This window comes from Wolffia australiana, chromosome 11 (genome assembly GCF_029677425.1).
Source record: "Wolffia australiana isolate 7733 chromosome 11, ASM2967742v1".
NCBI classification, from domain to species: domain Eukaryota; kingdom Viridiplantae; phylum Streptophyta; class Magnoliopsida; order Alismatales; family Araceae; genus Wolffia; species Wolffia australiana.
The window spans coordinates 5,614,611-5,634,852 of record NC_135845.1 but is presented as its reverse complement, the minus strand read 5'-3'; the positions used below and the strand labels follow the sequence as shown (position 1 = coordinate 5,634,852).

The 20,242-nt window shown below is 42.6% G+C and overlaps 2 protein-coding genes across 2 annotated transcripts; both read left to right on the top strand.

Annotated features, from left to right (window-relative positions):
• Nucleotides 1–11,095: 11,095 nt before the first annotated feature.
• LOC144709724 (snakin-2-like) lies at nt 11,096–12,380 on the top strand. Its single transcript, XM_078583347.1, has 3 exons — nt 11,096–11,261; nt 11,779–11,818; nt 12,006–12,380. Exons 1-3 carry the CDS (start codon nt 11,196–11,198, stop codon nt 12,185–12,187), a joined length of 288 nt encoding a protein of 95 aa, XP_078439473.1. The 5' UTR covers nt 11,096–11,195; the 3' UTR covers nt 12,188–12,380.
• Nucleotides 12,381–16,502: 4,122 nt separating this feature from the next.
• On the top strand, nt 16,503–17,813 carry LOC144709864 (snakin-2-like). The gene is made up of 3 exons (XM_078583516.1): nt 16,503–16,676; nt 17,223–17,262; nt 17,446–17,813. Exons 1-3 carry the CDS (start codon nt 16,611–16,613, stop codon nt 17,625–17,627), a joined length of 288 nt encoding a protein of 95 aa, XP_078439642.1. The 5' UTR covers nt 16,503–16,610; the 3' UTR covers nt 17,628–17,813.
• The last annotated feature ends 2,429 nt before the right edge of the window (nt 17,814–20,242 follow it).

Sequence of the window (20,242 nt, the reverse complement as noted above, 5' to 3'; positions counted from 1 at the left end):
GTTATATCCCCTTGACAATGTTGAAATCTCATATTGATATCAAACCAAGGATGTCTAGAACCATTAATTGTGTAGTAATACATAACGATATCTAGAACCATTAATTTCTGAACACTGTTTCATCGATATTCAATATCGATGCCATAAGCGTCTGAAGTTTTTCTTTGCATGGATAACACGTTATCTGATTACAAATAACATATATACGGATATCGTTAGTAACACCCTACTATAGTAGGAGGATATTAGCGTGGATTTCACTTTGAGGCTTCCTCCTACTGCCAACAAGTCAAATTCTGTTTGTGTTGTAGTAGATCGCTTCACAAAAATGGACCATTTTCTTGCTTGTTGCAAGATCTAAGATGATTAACACATTGCTAAATTATTTTTTTGCAGAAATCGTAAGACTCCACGGTGCTCCTAATATAATCATCTCAAATTGGGACCCCAAGTTTATGAGTTACTTCTGGAAGACATTATGGCATCAGCTACGCACCAAGCTTTAGTTCTCATCTGCATTTCATCCTCAAACTGACTGGCAAACAGAAGTTGTCAACTGGAGCTTGGGAATTCTGTTGCGTTGTCTTGTATTTTATACATCGGCCCTTGGGATTAGTTCCTACTGCATGGTGAGTTTGCTTTCAACAGCACAATCAATTGCTCCACCGGTAAGAGTCCCTTCATGATAGTGTATGGTCACCAATCCCAAAAGCTTATTGATTTGCAACCCATTGATGAGTTGGGAAGAATTCATTTATGGCTGAATCCTTGGACGCACATAAACAAGCTCTCTCCGTCTAAGTCACAAGTAATATCGCCTTATCTAATCAAATGTACAAGGCCCTCGTCGATACTCATTTATGCACAACGAAGGCAAACTAGTAATGATTCACATCCATCCTACCTGACTTCCTTATTTACTCAACAAATTGTTGAGTTGGAGTGCGGGTCCATTTAGAGTTCTCAAGAAGTTGGGCCGTAATGCCTATGTTCTAGAAATTCCCTCGCACTGGGGCATTAGGTCTTTTTTAATGTGTTAGACATCACAAGTTATCAGGGTGAACCAATAGTATCAAATGGTCCTTCAAAAGAGGGCACTTTCATCCAACACACCCTCAAGCTGACCACTTGTCATCTAATCAAGCTATGCCGTACCGTTATTTGAAGGAAAATTTTGACACAAGACATAACCCGAATGATTCTTTGCCCACAAACATCTTGAACAAATGGAGGGACCAATCCATCTTGGAAGCCACCTGGATTTTACTAAAAGATGTTTTAAATCTCACCCAATACTTGTGGGATGAGTATTTTGCGAATACAATGGAGCAATTGATCCTAACTGTACCGTCATCAAATTGATGAACTCTCAAGGACCTCTTGCAGGTCATTGTACCTTGGCTCAACTGCATTACCACCTTGGAACACTTGCTTGGGTGTTGATGATGAACCCCCTTCCCTGACACAATTGCCACATTCCCCTTAGAAGTGTTCACCTCCTTCTCCAACGATTCACCTATCATCATCTTGATGTAAAACAGCGTGGCGGGATTGAGCGGCGCGTGTCACACCACAGGGGAGGGACAATAATGCGTATTGCAACAATATCAAAGGATGCATTTTTTTAGTAAATTTAATGAGAAGTATGAGGACGCCACTGACATTGAGAGTCTGAGAGCAAGGCGATCCCCGCACATTGAGGCGTCAGCACTATGGATAGACTGTCATCGCTGTCAGTGTGTTCTATGCCCACAATCGTACTCATGGGTCACGAGGGTGATGATTCCATATTAGTCAAGTAGCGGTGGGTCTTGGTGACGGGCGATAGAAGCCTTCTTCAGGACGATCGTCGGGTGGGAAATCGCAGGCGTTGAAAGGGTCTGGGGTCATCAACTGGTGCGCGCCAACCAAAAACGTGATTGTCCCTAGGCGTAGATGAGGTTGCTTGGAGGATGGTCTGTCAGTTGTTGGAGTAACTTTCACTGGAGTCAATGCGATAAAATCCATCATCGACAGTAGGGAAGACCGAGGAAAGTGATGCTAAAACCCTTGAAGTTGCAAAAGGGAGCCGTAGGAACCACCCTTGCAGATGTTGGCTGATCAGGAATGGGGCAGGAAGGCGCAGATGGCACCTACGGATGATGTGTTGCACCTCGGAAGCAGGTGGGGTTGCACTATGTTGACAAATCAACACAATCTTGAAGACGAAGTAGAAAATGATTGATATTCAGAAAACAAAAGTATATATATTGAATCCCTTGATCCATACAGCCTTTTATAGAGATGGATGTCCCTTAAGTATGAAATATAGTTAATTAAATTCAAATGGAGTCCGGTGTAGTGGAATGATGGTGCATCATGAATTGATGAGTTCCAATGCTTCTACTTGACTGCGGGTGGCAATGGTATGACCTGGGATGTCGGTTGCATGTACTCTTGACACGTACTCTTGCAGCCCCCCGGAACTCAGCCTTGAGAGAAGGTTGAGTTTGACACGAAGAGAACAAAAACGTGTATGAGGAAGAAGGTCAGCAGTTTGATCACGAGTAGAGAGGTAGGCAACCTACATTAATTTCTTAGCTACATCATCACAAACAAAGTGATAATCAATTTTGATATGTTTAGTACGAGCATGAAAAATGGGATTTTTACTTAGAAAAGTAGCACTGATGTTGTCACACCATAACATTGAAGGGGAGAGAGGAGGAATTTTTAATTCTGTGAGGAGAGAATTTAACCAGATAAGCTTAGCAGTGGCATTTGCAAGCGCCTTATATTCTGCTTCAGTACTTGAATGAGCTACTGTGGTTTGTTTCTTTAATGCCCTGCGGATCAGATTTCGACCAAGATAAATTAACCGCTGGTTGATTTCTGTTCAGGTGGATCACCGGCCCAGTCAGCATCACTGAAAATCTGAAGGCTGTGAGGAGAATCACAGTAAAATTGTAATGAAAAATGGAAAGTTCCTTTAAGATTAAGGAGTAAATGTTTGAGTTGTTGCCAATGAGAGGCACTTGGCTCATGCATGAACTGACATGCTTTATTAACTGCAAATGCAATGTCAGGACGAGTGAGAGTTAAATATTGTACACTTACAAAAAAAATTTGATATGGGGTGCTGTCAAGGTTGGAAGTGCATTTTGACTTTTGTTTATCGCTCCCTTGGACTGGCCAGGGAGTAGCGACTGGTTTGCATTATGTCATTTTAGCTAGCTTAAGAATTTTTATAGCATATGATTCCTGAGAGAGAGTGAGACCAACCTGGTTGCACTGAAGTTGGATGCCAAGGAAGCTTGTGGATGGTCCCAAATCTCGAACTGCAAATTGTTTACTTTGTGCTGAAACGGTATGTGAGATAACATCTAAGCATGGACTTAGAATTAGTATATCATCAACGTAGAAAAGAACGTATTGTGGTGTATTATTGTTGAGTTTAAAAAACAAAGAGGGGTCAGTGCGGGACCCAGTGAATTGATTTTGAACAAAGAATTGACTAAGCTTTTGAAACTAGGCTCGTGGAGCCTGTTTTAGTCCGTAGAGTGATTTTAGTAAACGATAGTCATAATCAGCATTAGAAGAAATGAAACGGGGAGGTTGACACATATAGATAGTTTCATTTAGGTCTCCGTGAAGAAAAGAGTTTGAGATATCAAGCTGATGGATGTGCCATTTTTTACTTGCAGCTAGAGCGAGGAGTGTTCATAAGGTGGTCATTTTGAGCATAGTACTAAACATTTCATGATAGTCTACACCTGGAGTTTGGCTAAAACCCTAAACTACTATTCTGGCCTTTCACCTATCAAAAGAACCATCAAATTTAAGTTTGGTGCGAAAAACGCATTTACAACCAACCAGTTTCGTGTTGGCTGGAGGTGGTACTAGGTCCCATGTATGATTGCTCATGAGTGCTGAATATTCTTCGGTCATGGCCTTACACCACACAAGGTCCTTAAGAGCACTATCTACTATAGTTGGTTCCATAGGAAAAGTGTGTGAGGATAGACATATTGGAAAGGGATGTTTTTAAAATGTCTGTGGTTCAGGTGGGCTGATACTCGGATTTTGCTGCGGAAGAGGAGTGATCGGAGAGTGCTGTTCTACGGAATTATGTTTTGATAGAGATTTTTTAGACTCCAAATTGATGAGTAAATTTTGTTGTAGTTGTTGAATTTCAAGTGGAAGAAGTTGTACAATAGGCTTACAAGAATAAGTAGTTAACCGATTTCCTAAGGGAGGTGTGATGATATCTTTGATGAGGAATGGATAGGTATTCTCATCAAAGATTACATCTCTAGAGATTATTATTTTATTTGTGCCAATATTAGACAACGGTAGCCAAGGTTACACAAGCTATACCCAAGAAAGACACTTCGTTCAGACCGAGTGCTTAACTTAGATACAGCATAATGTCTAAGATTTGGATAGCATAGGCATCCAAAATTCTTAAGAAAACTGTAATTTAAAGAATGGTTGTGAAGTACCTCGTAGGGAGATTTGTATTTTAACTATGCCATGGAAAGACAATTAATCAAGTAGGCTGCTGTAGTAGTGGCTTCATCCCAAAAGCGTTGTGGAGTACCTGCGTGATGCATTAGAGCAAGTGTCATTTCAATGATGTGGCGGTGCTTGCCTTCGGCCACACCATTCTGCTGATGAGCGTGTGGGCAGGAGACTCGGTGTTGAATCCCATGTTCTTTAAACAGGAGATGAAAAGAGTGATATTCTCCCCCCCAATCAGATTGAAAAGTTCTGATTTTGCAGTCAAATTTTTGTTCCACAAGACTAGGGATGGTCCAAACCATGCGAGCGGTTTATGCTCATGCGGTGCGGATGTGCGGACTTTTCAAGGTGCCCCCCCCCCCCCCCCCCCCCCAGCCCAACCCGCCGCCAGCCCTCCCCCCTCCTCCCGCGGCCGCCCCCCTCCCCCCTCTGGCGCCCGCGCCGCCTCCCCTACTCCGTGCCACTCCCCCCATCCCCTCCCCTCCGCCCGCCGCCCCCTCTCTCCAACCCACTCCTCCGCCCCGTGCCCCCACCCTCCTCCCCATCCCACCCTCCCCATTGCCCTCCATCCCTCGGGCACCGCCCCCCACATGCCCCCTCCCCCCTGCCGCCCACCGCCTTCTCTCCACCCCACCCCTCCATAGCTCACGGCCCCCTTCCACCCCCTCCTCCCCTTCCACCTCCTCCCCGGCCACCCGCGCCCCCGTCCCCCAGCCGCCCACCCCCCCCTCCCTCTGGCCGCCCGCACCCCCACCCTCCGCCGCCCACACCCCCCTCCCCCCCGATGCCCAAGGCCCCCCTAACCCCTCCCTGCCCGCACCCCCTCCCCGCCGGCACCCCCACCTCCTGCTCACTGCCGCCCCGCCGCCCTCTCTCGCTGACGACCGCCACCACACACCCCCCCCCCCCGGGCAGCGCGCGCACCCCCTTGCCCTCCCCACCACACTTCCCTGCCGCCCCCCCCGAACCCTTCCCTGCCGCCCCTGTCCCCGCCCCCTCGCTCGCTGATGACTGTCGTCGGCGGCCTCACCTTCCTCCTCGCCACAAACGACCGTGCCCCCCCCACCCTCTTAAATGATGATGAAAATCCCCTTCCCACCTGCCACCCACGCCCCTCGCACCCCCTGCTCCAGCCCACTCGGCTTCCTCCACCCATTGCGCCAGAAACGAGATTTGCCTATGGTGGTGGCCAGGGTGGTCACTAGTGGCGCGTTCGCCGCCTTTGCTGGCGACGTCGTCTGGGCAACGCGGCAGCGCCGCCCTGGCCCGGCAACAGTGAGTTGTGCAAATTTGTGCGCTGTGCATTGCAAATTTCTGCACGAAACCGCACCACACATCGCACAGGCCCTTTTGTGTGTTCGAAAATCTGCACTCTGGATGACCAAGCCGTTGAAAATATTAAAAGTAGGATGACCAAGCCGTTGATGCTAGAGCTCAGTGGATGCCTGCCCGACAAAAGATGGTGGAGAAGCTTGGAATACGAGGTGATATAGTCCGTTCTGCACGTCACCCCTAAGTAGTGTTGCCCTTGTCCGTCGATCCTTAATAAAACAACAATGTGGGAGAAATTCAACAAAGACATTATTGTCAACTGTAAGTTGACAAACTGATAGAAGATTTTTTGTAATTTTGGGAACATGTAAAATGTTTTGAAGATGAAGTTTGCAGTGACTGGTTTGAAAAGATGAGTTTTCGGTTGCTTGTATGGACAAACCTTTACCATCGCCTATGTAGAGGTTGTCTGAGCCTTTGTAAGGTGTAGCTTGGTTTATCACTTGAGGATCTGGAGTGACATGATGCATTGCTCCTCTATTTGGATACCATTGTGTTTGATTTGTCATAGAAGGTGTTGCTGGCGGTCCTCGAGTGAGATAGTATGATTGGACTTAGTTTTGGGGAACTCAAGTGTATTGTGTGAGTTGTGTGCTTCGTCAAGTACGCGGCCCGAATCGATCGTAACACACATCCGCTCGATGTCCAGTCTTCCCACAGATTTGGTAATTGGGACTTGTTCAATTTGATTGGGCAGAGCCTCGTCTGCGATTTCCCCGTCCTCGGCCTACTTGACCTCTTGTAGCTTGTTGATCTGAGTGAACTTGATTTGCTTCCGGAGGAGGGATTTCTTCGCGTTGCGCTCTGGCTCCCAACATAATTGCTTCTAATCATAGCATAGCTACAATAGAATCGAAAGATAGAGTACTTGTGTGTGTATTCACACTGGTTTGAAATGCTTGATATCTTGGTCCGAGACCCCGAAGCAGAATAAACTTTAAAGTACATTCATTGACTATCTCGCCGGATGCATCAAGTGCATGACTGACATAGCTTATTTTTTGAACAAATTCATCAATGGAGCACATACCTTTTTCTATGCTATGTAGTTGATTGGTCAGCTGCATAACTCTGGATTCTCTTCTAGAGGAAAGCTTGATGTTGAGAGTCCTCCATGCTTCCAGAGCAGTCGAACAGCCTTGTATGATGGGAAGAACTTTGTCACTCATGGACGACATCATTATGGCCATTACTGCCATGTCCCTCTTCCACCAGAGATTTTCTGAATCTGAAAATGGTGGAGCAGAAGTAGGTCTCTCATGTGTGAGATGCTTACCTAGTCCTTGCGCTCCAACGGTGGCTATTACGCTGTTCATCCATAGGAGATAGTTGCTCCAAATGAGCTTAATCCCAACTGGTGGAACATGCGTGATTCTCTCAGGCGATCATGTATGTTGTCATTGCTGTTGAATGATCCCTTCTTCGGAGGAAACTTCAAATTTGGTCAGAGCGTGCTCTGATACCACGTTGAGAAATCAACACGATCTTGAAGACGAAGTAGAAAACGATTGATATTCCGAAAATGAAAGCATATCTATTTAATCCCTTGATCCATACAGCCTTTTATAGAGATGGATGTCCCTTAGTATGAAATATAGTTAATTAAATTCAAACGGAGTCTGGTGTAGTGGAATGATGGTGCATCATGAATTGATGAGTCCCAATGCTTCTACTTGACTGCGGGTGGTTGCAGTATGGTCTGGGATGTCGGTTGCACGTAATCTTGACACACTGCACCACCAGCGAGCGGCCGCAAGGACAGAGTTCCCGAGCAGTAGAGCAAGGCAAGTTCATCGGGGAGGAACGCTCGAGGCAGTCTTGATGATGGCTCCCCGGACGGTTTTTGCCAGCGTCTTTGGGGTTGCAGCGGGATCAGAAATAGCAATCGTCCGGCCATGGTCCTGTGCAACCAATGCTGTTGGCGAGAGTGGAGGTGTGCTACAACGCGATGATAGGCGGCGCTCGGTGGTAAGGGCTATAGTCGGCCGTGGAAGACAGGATTCTGGTGCGCAGGTTGTTGGAGGGGATGTCCGCTATATCGACGGTGGTGATGACCGTTGACACGATGCACTCGGAGGAAGGAGCTTCTACTGATCCACGGCGACGTAGAGGCAAGGTCCGTCACCGTAGAAAAGCGACTGTACATGGCTGTTGAAGACGAAGCAAGAAGAACCATCAAAGAAACGGAGTGACGGAGGAAACTCGCCAGCGGGCCAATAGGAAATTTATTAAGATCTAGCCTATAGAAATGAAACAAGTACCCTAGACTAGTTTGAGACAAGAAGAATGGAAAACATATAAGTTCAAACATAGGTTAGGATCAAATATAGACAGGGTGAAACATAGATAGGAATCCAACGGTCACGATTATAGCATGACATAGCCGTTATACTAGTTATAACGGTTATGATTTAAATGGATCGAACAATCTAGGCCGTTCGATCTATAGCCGTTATACTAGTTATAACGGCTATGATTTAAACACTTACTAAATATAGTATCTCTTGATTTTATATAAATACTAACCAATGTTAATGATAATCAGTGGGAAATAAGAGATCTAATTCCATCTCATGTTCTCTGTCATCCTTCCTTCTCTCTCTCTTTCTTCTTCTTTCTCCAACCTCTTCAAGCGAGACCCAGTTCTTTCAACTGTCACGGTTGGGTAGCGACTGGGTGTGCTTGGGGTGATCCTAGGTACCCCGGCGTTATCCTTTTCCATCCAAAACCCTAGGCCAGGACAATGGAGAGGAAACCCCTTGATGGGAAGAGGGGTGGGATTCCAGAGGGTGTAACAAAACAAAACATTCTGACTTTTTTTTTTTTTCCAAAACAAGGTCTGTCGAAACAAACGTGAACCTCCACTCTTCCTTTTATAGTAAAAAGTGGGTGGGGGCTTATGGGTGCCCTAATGGCTCCTTACGGGGGAGAGGCCAAACATGGGCTTCTCCCCTACAGGTTGTGAACGAAACAAGACAACACAAGAAAGACGCACACATGGGAGAGACATGTACTCACGCAGGAGGGGGCCTCCCTTCAGTCAAAGGAACGATGTAATAAAACCAAAACAACAGGAATAGGGGACCGTGCTCAGTGGAGGCCTACATAAAACCAAAAGAAGACACGAACACAAAATAAAACGACGCGAGTGAAGTTTCCTCAAGCCTGGTAGCGAAAACTCGGATTCTTCACGTCGGCATGGGCTCCACAACGTGGCTAATGATGAGTCTGGACTTGCCATGTCAGATGGTTCTCCATCGTATCCCCTATCAGAAGTCATCCTCAGCTACTACTCGGAACCTAAGATCGCGACTCCTCGATCAAAATCATTACCGGCCTCCTAGATTTCGGACCAGCAGGAGCTGATTAACATTAGTCAAGCATGTCTACGCTCGTCTCCAACCATTCGTACTTCCAAACACTTCGCACCAAGAGGTACCCCCAATTGTTTCTGTGAATCAATCTTTTCCGCGGAGATGAGCAGAAAAATGTGACGTCTAGTCATCCATATTTTCTGACTTGTGACCGCCAACCCCATCTTCCTTGGTTGATGGTAATGGATGGCTCATTGCGTAGATAACCTGCAAAGGTTCTCGTTGTTCGTCTGTTATTGATGACCATGCTGTTTCATACGAAGTTGAACTTTGATTACCCCGGGGGAGTTGTATCCTACATCCAACCTACATATCTGCCTTATGTGCCTTACTAGTAGGTGAGGCCTGTCCTCTCCACTTAAAGTTCTAGACTCTCCGTTCCTTTTGGAATGTAGATTACATATAGTGGTGTAAGAGGAAAATGGCAGTTTTTGGTGCTTGAAAGTTATACTCTCTCTTCTTACTTGGTATTGCTACTATTCTTTAATGATATAGTGTTTTCTTGCCCCTGAATCATTGTTTTCGACTCTCTTGCCGAGTACATGATTAGCAGGTATCCATAACTGTTCGTTCTTCTGAGCTCTCTCTGTATTCACCTTAACCTCGTTCTTGACTCATCTCATATGCAGTCGATGGCCGTTTGCAACCTCTCCTCTTCATTTTCCTATCGAGTACATCGCAGACTGCTGCTGATACAGACCCTTCTGCCGATGCTTCTATTAAGGGTATTTCGATCGTAGCTTAAGGTTGTTTTGCAGACACTCTCTTGTCGGGCACTGGGCCCTTTCCCATCTGATTGTCAGCTTACGTTAGTGTCCCTCTCGCATGAGATTGATAAACACAAGTAAGATCGAATATACAATCCTGGATAGATTTTTGCGAAATTTGCTATTTTTTAGGATTTCTCGAAAAGTGCATTTGAGAATAGTAGATTTATTTTTCCAAAAAAATGATTAAAGATGGGCTAAACGAACAAGAATTATAGAATTCTAATTTTCACCTTGAAAAATCCAATAAAGCAGAGTTCTCGAGAATAATCAATCCAGCTTTTCCACTGCTCTTCATATTATAGCCAGATAGGGATGGTGTTCCTCTCGCATGATATGAATATACATAAATAAGGTCGAACATACAACCCTGGATAGATTTAGGGAAACTTGCTATCCTATTGGATTTCTCTGGAAATACGTTTAAGAATAGTATCTTTGTTTTTCCAATTGAGTGATTGAGCAAACAAGAATTATAGAAATCCAATATTCACCTTAAAAAATCCAAGAAAACAGATTTCTCGAGAAGGATCCTTCAAAGTAACCGATGCTTTCACAGACCCCTGCCAACTATAACTAGTCGAAAATTTCAACAAGCCGGTTGGACTTTTAAAGTGACAACCTGTAATAATTGCATCTGGCTTGTCACCTATATAGTCTCAGTTGTGTTTTCTTCTTCAGTTCGCTCATAAAAATAAGGAAAAACTGCAGTCAGGAAAAATAAAAACATACTAAAAACAGAAAAGAGGCAGTCTGTATTCCACTCTGTCCTCACGCCAACAGTCTTGGTCTCCACCAGCTGGAGCCAACTGGGCAAAGACTCGCCCCGAAACCACTGAAATCCCCATGCGATAGAACAGCCACGTCGACCAACGATGACGACAACATGGGAAACTTCAATTTATCATTCGATTTATCGTGGCATGGGGATGGAACACTAAAGTTGGATCTTGCTAAATACGGTGGATATTCGCTCGGTTAATACGGATAAGTATTGGTGCAGAAGAAGTCAGCAGACGAAGGCGGCGAAGTCCGCCGTGGAGTAATTGCTGGCAACAGCATGGCAGCAGCGACAACTCTTAAACAGTTCCCTCTCGTATAAATAACTCTCGGAGGGAGGTTCTCTCTTCGTTCATCTATCTATCTCTCTTTCTTCACTTCCCACTCTGAGTCAAGAGTTTTCTCTATCAAGGCAACATCATCAGTCACCCTTGCTTCTGCCATGGCTCCCTCCAGAGTCTTCCTCCTCTGTCTGTTCTTATCTCTCCTCGCCTCTCCTCTCGTGATGGTAAGTACCCACGCCCATGACACAAAAATAGTCTGATGACTGAAGAGAGAGGATATACATCTAATTAGATAGATAGATAGATAGATAGACAAAGAGAGAGATAAATAATAGGATAATTGATGGTTATCCATTCCTAAAGGTAAACTCGCATGAAGGGTGTGTTTTACTTATAGTGGCTTGACGCATTCCTATCGGTGGTTTATGAGAGAGAGATAAATAATAGGAGGATTGATGGTTATCCATTCATCTATGTGATCCTCCATGAAGGGTGTGTTTCACTTATAGTGGTTTGATGTAGTAATTAATGTTTCTATTGGTGGTGCGAGAGAGAGAAAGAGAAAGAATAGGAGAATGGATGGTTATTTATTCCTTAATGTGATATTGCACGAAGGGTTATTTATAGTGAACTGTTTGAAAGCAATAAATGAAAAAAAAGAAAGGCAACAGAATATTTCCCATTTTCCAGGGACAGCTACCTACTATGGGTATTAAATGTGCCTCCCGCGATCTGTTTCAGGCGGTGGAGATGCAAATTGGGAGCAGCGCCATGAAAATTGGTAAATGCATGGCTTCTTTTCTCTTCTTCTAATCCATCCTTACCCATTTTCATTATCCTTACAAATGGGAATGTCCCTCTCACCAACTGAATGATTTTTCTTCTTCTTTGAGTTTACTTTCTAATTTTTAGAAAATTCGAAAATATATTTATAATTTTGATTTGTTTTTTTTTTCTTTGAATTGAAGACTGTGGGAGTGCCTGCAGTAGGAGGTGCAAGCTGTCGTCAAGGCCCAACTTGTGCAAGAGGGCGTGTGGGACTTGCTGCAGCCGATGCAACTGTGTGCCACCAGGCACTGCTGGCAACAAAGAAGTCTGCCCTTGCTATGCTCGCATGACGACACGTGGCGGCGTCCCAAAGTGCCCTTGAATATTTTTCTTTTTTTTCTTCCTTTTGATTATTCAGCCCTGAAAAATAAATCTCTCTCTGGCAGCAGAAGATAGACTCGCTCTGTCTCTGTGGTGCGTGTATGAACTAGAGAGCCTGTTTGTTTTTAACTGCATAAAGAATTGTGCATCTGAGTTTTATAAGAATAAATGATACAAAAGTTTAAGATATCTTACTTTATTGGGCTCAAGTTTTTAGGTTTAAGTAAACCCAAGGTTGAGATAAAAGATTGGAAAGGAAAAACGTAGAGAATGGGACTGCAAGAATCTAGTTTTATTGACCTTACTTTAGACCAGACACATCAATGACATATTTCTAACATGGGTCTTTATATACTGAATAAGTCCAAAAATATTCTTTAATCATGTAATACAAACAATTTAAAGTCAGAATCAGTAACATTCAGATTGTATTGTATGCCCTTTGAATAGTGTGAGACACACTTAAGGAAGGTGATAAAATGAAGTCCTTGCTAAGGCATTACAATATTAGAGCTTTTTTTGTTTCACCATACTTACTAGGATATCAAGTAAGTGACTGTTGAGAATGCCTGAAACCATTCTAAGATCTCATGCAGATTAAGGATTATATGTAGTTGGTAATTGGTGACAAACAGACTTCATGAAAGAGTTTATGAACCTTTGTGTACTTTTTGGAATAGATGATGTGACTCGGCACCTCATGTGTTGGTACCTTGACCTAATATTTGGGCTATATTTGATCCAAGGTTAATTAATATGTCTGTAATAGTTAGATAATAGAGTTAGGTAGTAAATATCTATTGGGATTTGAGAGTCATTTACTTGAATAGTATATAGACCGAAAGGTTCACACTAAAATGGTTTATTAGATATTAGAGGATAGACTTATTTTCTAAGGTTTTTTTGTGAAAAACTATGTGAACCGTAAAAGGACCAAAACTCTTAGTTGAGAAACATCCATGAAATTTTTATCCTTAGGTCCCCCTTCTTTGTCACCCTTCTCCTTTACTACCCCTCCACTAATGAGTTAAAATGGTTAGAATGTCTCCTCAAATCTCCAGAATCACTAATCAAATAGACAACAAGGAGATCCAATGTATTGAGGACTGTGTAGGTATATCTAGATGTTGGAAATATGTCCAGCTTGAGATGAATTATTTGAGTCCATTCAAGTTAGCATTAATCATCTTTAGGACTTGGTTGTATTCTGAAAGATATGATTTTTTTTTTTTATTCAGCAGCATGAATCTCATCTCAGGTTCTCAATCATGGCTGAACTTTGAATAACAGAGGGAAGAATGCTGAAGGAACAAAAAGGATTTTTTTTCAGGTGAAGATTGAGTAGCTGTGTGTATTCCATAAAGTTTACCTATTGGTGTCATTGGAGTCCTTTTTCGACTCATACCTATGCAAGTTATAAATAGGTCTTTGCCCAATAGACTTGGTGTCTAGTGCACTATATAATTTAATGTGACACAAAATATACATTATGGTACTAATTTGATATGAAATAAAATAATTTTTGGCATGTATTGATGGAGTTCGATGGTGTTGACAGAGTCCATATTGAACAAAAGAAGTATTAGATAGTTTAGATCAGAAATAATTTGCATTCCTAATCCTTTTCCATCTATTTGGCATCAGTACGTACTAATAGTATTTTATCTGAATGTTTAATTTTAAGAATGTATACTCTATTTATTTGACTAAAATCCTATTTATGCAGTGAATAATACGATAACATATGGAACAACACTTGCATCTGTATAGGCCACACCCAATATATATTTAAATGAATAAGTTCAAACATTATTGTAATGCTCAATATATACAAGAAGCAAGGAGAGAATAAGATAAAATCATGAAATTGTAATTTGGTCTAAAAGGTAGACCATACATAAAACTTAAGAGTATCTGAACTTGAGTGGATATGAAAATATTTCTCATATAATTGTAAATTCTAATTACCCACTTCAATTAAATCTAAAGGCTAAATGTCATTTGAGGAGTATAGAAACGATATATAATTACGTGACGAGGTAATTGTTTAATCTCCTCAATCTATATTCATCTCGATCAGTAATAAAAAATTGCAATATTAAAAAAGTTACTGAAAATCCTGAGTCAAATTCGGAGGGAAGAATATCAATATGAGAAAGTTTCTCTATCTTCTTTTGACAGCAATGTCAATAATATGCCTGTTACATGAGTCTGAGTCAAGATTCTATTTTGAAATTTTATGAAGTCTGAGTCACATAAGTATGATGCGAGAAATGAAATATGAATAATACCTAAGGATGCAGAACAATGTTCTAGTAGTTCACAAGCCCAAGCTGCACCACAGGAAGCAACGACACCACCTCTAGAGGAAACGGTCGGGTCACAAAATGTCATCATCGTCAACCATAAATCTGGGATCCAAAATTTAAATATGATTAGGATTTATTTCTGAATTTCCTGAATTCTTGGTTGTTTTGCCTCTCCTTAAGATTTCCTGAATTATTAGGATTTTGGAATCGGGCTTTTCCAAATTTGTACGAGGAGAAGCTGAGGATAAAATGCATGGTGTTTTAGTGGGCTTGCAGTTGTACATCTTGGACACTTGGAATATATGAGATAGATATTTTTATTGAGATAGTGAAATACCTTCTTTAGTATGAAGGATGTCAATCCCAAGAAAATAACTTGTGGCACCTAGATCTCACAAGGCAAAACCATTCTTTAAAGCTTGAATTGTTCCTGAAACATCTAAATCATGAGAGCCAAGAACTAAAGTTTCATCGTCATAGAAAAGTTAGAACATACGAGACTGTGCACAATTCCTAAAGTAGAGAAAAGTGTCAGTTTTAGAACCTTGAACTTCTAATTGAGATAGGTATGTGGATAGTTTTTGATACCACATATAAGGGGCTTGTTTGAGACCAGAGTGAGATTTTTTAAGCAAGCGCGCATGTTTAAGATACTAAAGATTCTCATAAGTTGGAGGTTATCACATATATATATATATGAATGATAGTTTGATTAAAATCTACAAGGAGGAAAACATTAGAAATATCTAATTATTGAATGTGCCAATTACTTGATATAGCAATAAATAATAGAAGTCTGATAATGGTTACTTTGACCTCCAGACTAAAGGTATCATGACAGACAATAATAGGTGTTTGAATAAAACCTTGGGCCACAAGTCTTGCCTTAAAAGAAAAAAAAAAGAGAAAAAAAAAAGAAGCTTGATTACAACGATCAAGAGAGCCATCAGCATTGAGCTTGCACTTGAGTACCTATTTTGAGCCCACAATGTTGGCTCCTTGATGAGGAATTGTAAGTATCCATGTTCCATCTCCATGAAGAGCAGAGATTTCTTCCTCCCTGGCTTTTATCCAAGCTGGAATTTTTAGAGCATGTGCGACATTCTCAGTTTCAGAGAGAGAAGATAGATTACGTATTGACATTCTAGGCCAGACATTATCGACATTTGGGGCGATAGAGTTCCATTTTTTTATTTGTTAGTGTGCGCTTTAATCCATATCTTGTGCATTTACTCGGAAAACAACTTCGTGTTTGCTGTAAACCATAAAACATTCTACGAGCTATGCGACGTGATTTTCGAAAAATTTGATATGGATTATAGGAGTTCTCTTAAAATGCATTCGCGAAAACTATACTTATTTTTTCTCATAAATGAATAAATATGGGTTGAACGAAGAAGATTTAGAGAACTCCAATACTCACCTTCAATATTCCTAGAAAACAGTACTTTTCGAGAGGAATCCTTCAATTTCGCACACCCCTGCCAACTATAACCAGTCCAAAATTCCAATAAACAGGTTGACCCTTGACAACCTGTAACGATTACATCTGGCTTGTCACCAATAGGCTACAGTTGTGTTTTCTTATTCAGTTCGCTCATAAATAACAAACAACAACTGCACTCAAGAAAAAAAATTACATACTAGAAACGGAAAAGAGAGATAGTCTTATGACGAGCATGATGTATTCAGCTCTGTCCTGACGCGAACATTCTCAGCCTTCACCAGCTGGAGCCAACTGGGCAAAGAATCGCCTCGAAACCACGGAAAGTAATGACTTTTCTATAGAACAGCCACATCGGCCGACAACGACGAGGAGACGGGAACCTTCTATTTACCCTTGCATGGGGATGAAACTCTATAGTTCGAGCTTCATGAATACGACGGATATTCGCTCAGTTAATACCAATGATTATTGGTCCAGCCGTGGAGTATTGCTGGCAACAGCACGGCAGCAGCGACTACTCCTACACAGTTACTTCTCTCGTATAAATAACTCTCGTAGGGGGGGTTCTCTCTTCGCCCATCTATCCATCTCTCTCACTCTTTACTTCCCACTCCGAGTCAAGAGTTTTCTCTTTCAAGGCAACATCTTCAGTCACGCTTGCTTCTGCCATGGCTCCCTCCAGAGTCTTCCTCCTCTGTCTGTTCTTATCTCTCCTCGCCTCTCCTCTCGTGATGGTAAGTACCCGAGCCCATGACACCAGAATAGGCTGACGACTGAAGAGAGAGGATATATACATCTAGTTAGATAGATTGATAGATAGACAAAGAGAGAGAGATAAATAATAGAAGAATTGATGGTAATCCATGCCGTAATGTGATCCTGCATGAAGCGTGTTTTACTTATAGTGGTCTGATGCATTTCTATTGGTGGCGCATGAGAGAGAGAAAGAGATAATTAATAGGAGAATTGATGGTTATCCATTCATTAATGTGATCTTGCTTGAAGGTTATATTTTAGTTAGTGGTTTGATGTAGTAATTAATGTTCCTATTTGTAGTGCAACGTTAGTTTAGTCTCGCTAATTCATTACTTATGCAGTGTGCCTTTATCTCGTGGGATGGGTTACGTGTTAAATTCTGATGTGCGGATTATTTTTATGATAGAGAACTGTTTCACAGAAATAAAAGAAAGGGAGAAAAAATAAGCAACATAAGGTTTCCTATCTTATGGGATACCTACATAACATGGGTACTAAATGTGCCTCCCTTCTGTTTCTTTCAGGCAGTGGAGATGCAAATTGGGAGCAGCGTCCTGAAAATTGGTAATAAGAAGGATCCTTTCTCTAATCCGTCCTTACCCATTTTCATTATCCTTATAAATGGGAATGTCCCCTTCACTGACTCAGTGGCTTTTCTTCTTCTTTGGGTTTACTTTCTAATTTTTACAAAATTCAAAAATAATTAATTTTTAAAATCTTTGATTTTTTTTTAAATTTTAATGAAAGACTGTGGGAGTGCATGCAATGGGAGGTGCAAGCTGTCGTCAAGGCCCAACTTGTGCAAGAGGGCGTGTGGGACTTGCTGCAGCCGATGCAACTGCGTGCCACCAGGCACTGCTGGCAACAAGGAAGTCTGCCCTTGCTACGCTCGCTTGACGACACGCGGCGGCGTGCCACAGTGCCCTTGAATATTTTTCTCTTCTTTTTTCGCCATTTGATTTTCCATTCAGCCCTGAAAAATAACTTTGTCCGGCACCAGAAGATAGAGTCGCTCTGTCTATGTTGTGCTTGTATGAGGAAGAGTGCTTGTTGTTTTCTGCACACTTTTGTGCATCTGAGTTTTCTAAGAATAAGTGATACAAAATTTTAAGATATATTATTTTATTGGGCGAAGTTTTTGGGATAGTGTGTTTGTAAGTTGTTAAACATTTTATGGAAAAGGAGAAGGAAAAATCTTTGACCCTTTATGTACAAAACTTATGCCTCCAACCCATATACTGCAGGAGGCAAAACATGATTGCACTGATGATTTTTTCCTCATTAAATTTTGCAAGTGAGCGAATAAACACAGTGTCCTCAGCTGCTACATGGACCAATAGGACTTAAAATAAAGACTAGCAAGTAATAATTGAACATGTACCCCTATATTCGTTATTAGAATTAGAAACTATGATTCAATATGACTTTAAATGTAGATAGGATAAAAGATAGATGGATAGGATGAAACCTGGATAGAAAAACTTCATAATGGCTAGGATTAAATCTTTGTTATGCCAGTTATAACGGTTACAATTTAGTTGAGTGACTTACCAAAATAGCAATTATAATGATCACAATTCACAAATGATCCCTCTTTGCCCTCTTCTCTCTTCTTCCTTATTATTTCATCTCCCTTCTTGTTCCCATGCTTTAGAAATTATCTTCATGTTTCTTCTGCCCTAATATGGGAAGAAATTTTCTTGTGAACCACAACCCTAGTGGATTCAGATACCAAATTACTTTCATCTTTTTCCTCTCCTTTTGCACAAGATTCTTTGCCAAGGTTCTCTCTCTCTATATATATCCCTCTCTCTCTTTCTCAAAATCTCTCTCTCCCTCTCTCTCTACTTCTCCATATCTCTCTCTCCCTCTCTCTCTGTCTTTCTCAATATTGCTCTCTCCCTTGCTCTCCCTTTCTCTATATCTGTCTCGCCCTCTCTATTTTCCTCCATATCTCTCTTTCTCTTATTCTCTCTCCCTCTCTCTGTATCACTCTCCCTCTCTCTCTTTCTCCATACCTCTCTTTCGTTCTCACTTTCTCCATATCTCTCTCCCTCGCTTTCTCTTTCTCTCTCTCTATGTATATATATATGTTTATCTCCCTCTCTCTCTTTCTCTTTCTCTATATCCCTGTTTCATGCTCTCTCTCTCCATATCTCTCTCCTTTGCTCCCTCTATCTCTCTCTCTCTCCATATCTCTCTCCATTGTTCCCTTTGTCTCTCTCTCCTTGATGCCGGACGGAGTATAGGACGTCATCCGGTCGGTACCGAAGACGATGGCTCGGTAGCTAGATAGTGGGGACGGACGTCAACGGTGTCGTCGTTCGATGGATGATAAAACCCTAAATGGGTAGATGTGACTATGATGCACAATGAATGCATCCTACGTGTCATACGTGCAGGCTCCGACTCAAGGGAGATGCCGAGCTCCGTGCTCCGAAGGGGTCGCCGTATGACGACGACAGTGGCCTCTTAAACCTCATTGGAGGGACAAAGACGTCTATGACCAAACGGAATCAATCCGTAGGGCTCGCACGTAACGGACAAACTCACACATACTGGTAAGACGCTCACTTGCATTCGTGTTGGTGCGTTCCCGACGGACCCCAGCAGGGTCGTGCAACAAAGTCGGCAAAGTGACACTCGTCACGCGTGGCGTCGTGGTCACCAAAGTCGGCCACGCAGTGCAGGGAGGCACCGGCCGACGATTAGGGGTTGGATGGTGAAATCACCAATCTGTCACGGGAGCGGAGCCAATTCCCGTGTCACCGCGGATCAGTGGTCCTACAAGCCAGGTGCGGCTGGCCGCGATGAGGGCTAAAATCGAGAGAATCTCAAATTGGCATTCTCCGACGATCAAGAAACGAGTCCCATTGGTTATACACCGCGGTGGGAGCGATGGATTGATTCAGCTCGAACCAATCACCGCCGAGGAGGTAGATGCGTTGGAAATCGTCGGTAATCGACGGGTGGATTTCTTGCACTCGACATGGCTGGTAATCTGCTGGTTCGCGTGTCCTCCGAGCACAGGATTGCCCCCAATACCACGAACAGGGAAGAACGCCTTCAATCAGAGAGAACCGTTTTCACCACCGGCTCTCGACTTCCTCTTCTCCCCTCCCTTTCCGAGATCTCTTCACTGGATGAAGGGGGGACACCAGAAAATTCAACTGCTATGCCTTCTCTTGTTCTTCCTGGTCTGCCTCTTAGGGTGCCCCCCTCTTCCCTTATAAAGAGGGAGGAGATGGGCCCTTAAGTGGGTCAACAAGGGGGGAAGAGGGTCCATTAGGGGGCCCTTGTATAATGGGCCCCCTCATTACAAAATAAAGGGGAAAGTAGAAATAAAATAAAAAAAAGGAAAAGGGGGAAAGGACTACAGGCCCCCTTCCCGTGACGATGAAAACACGGACATGAGACGCGTCACGGTGTGATGAAAAAAAAGGACGACAAATACAGAAAACACGAGACACGACTAGGAAAACAACAAAAATTAAAATGTGATAGTCGAGCATCTTCACCCGGCTGTCAATGACGGTGGCGGGCA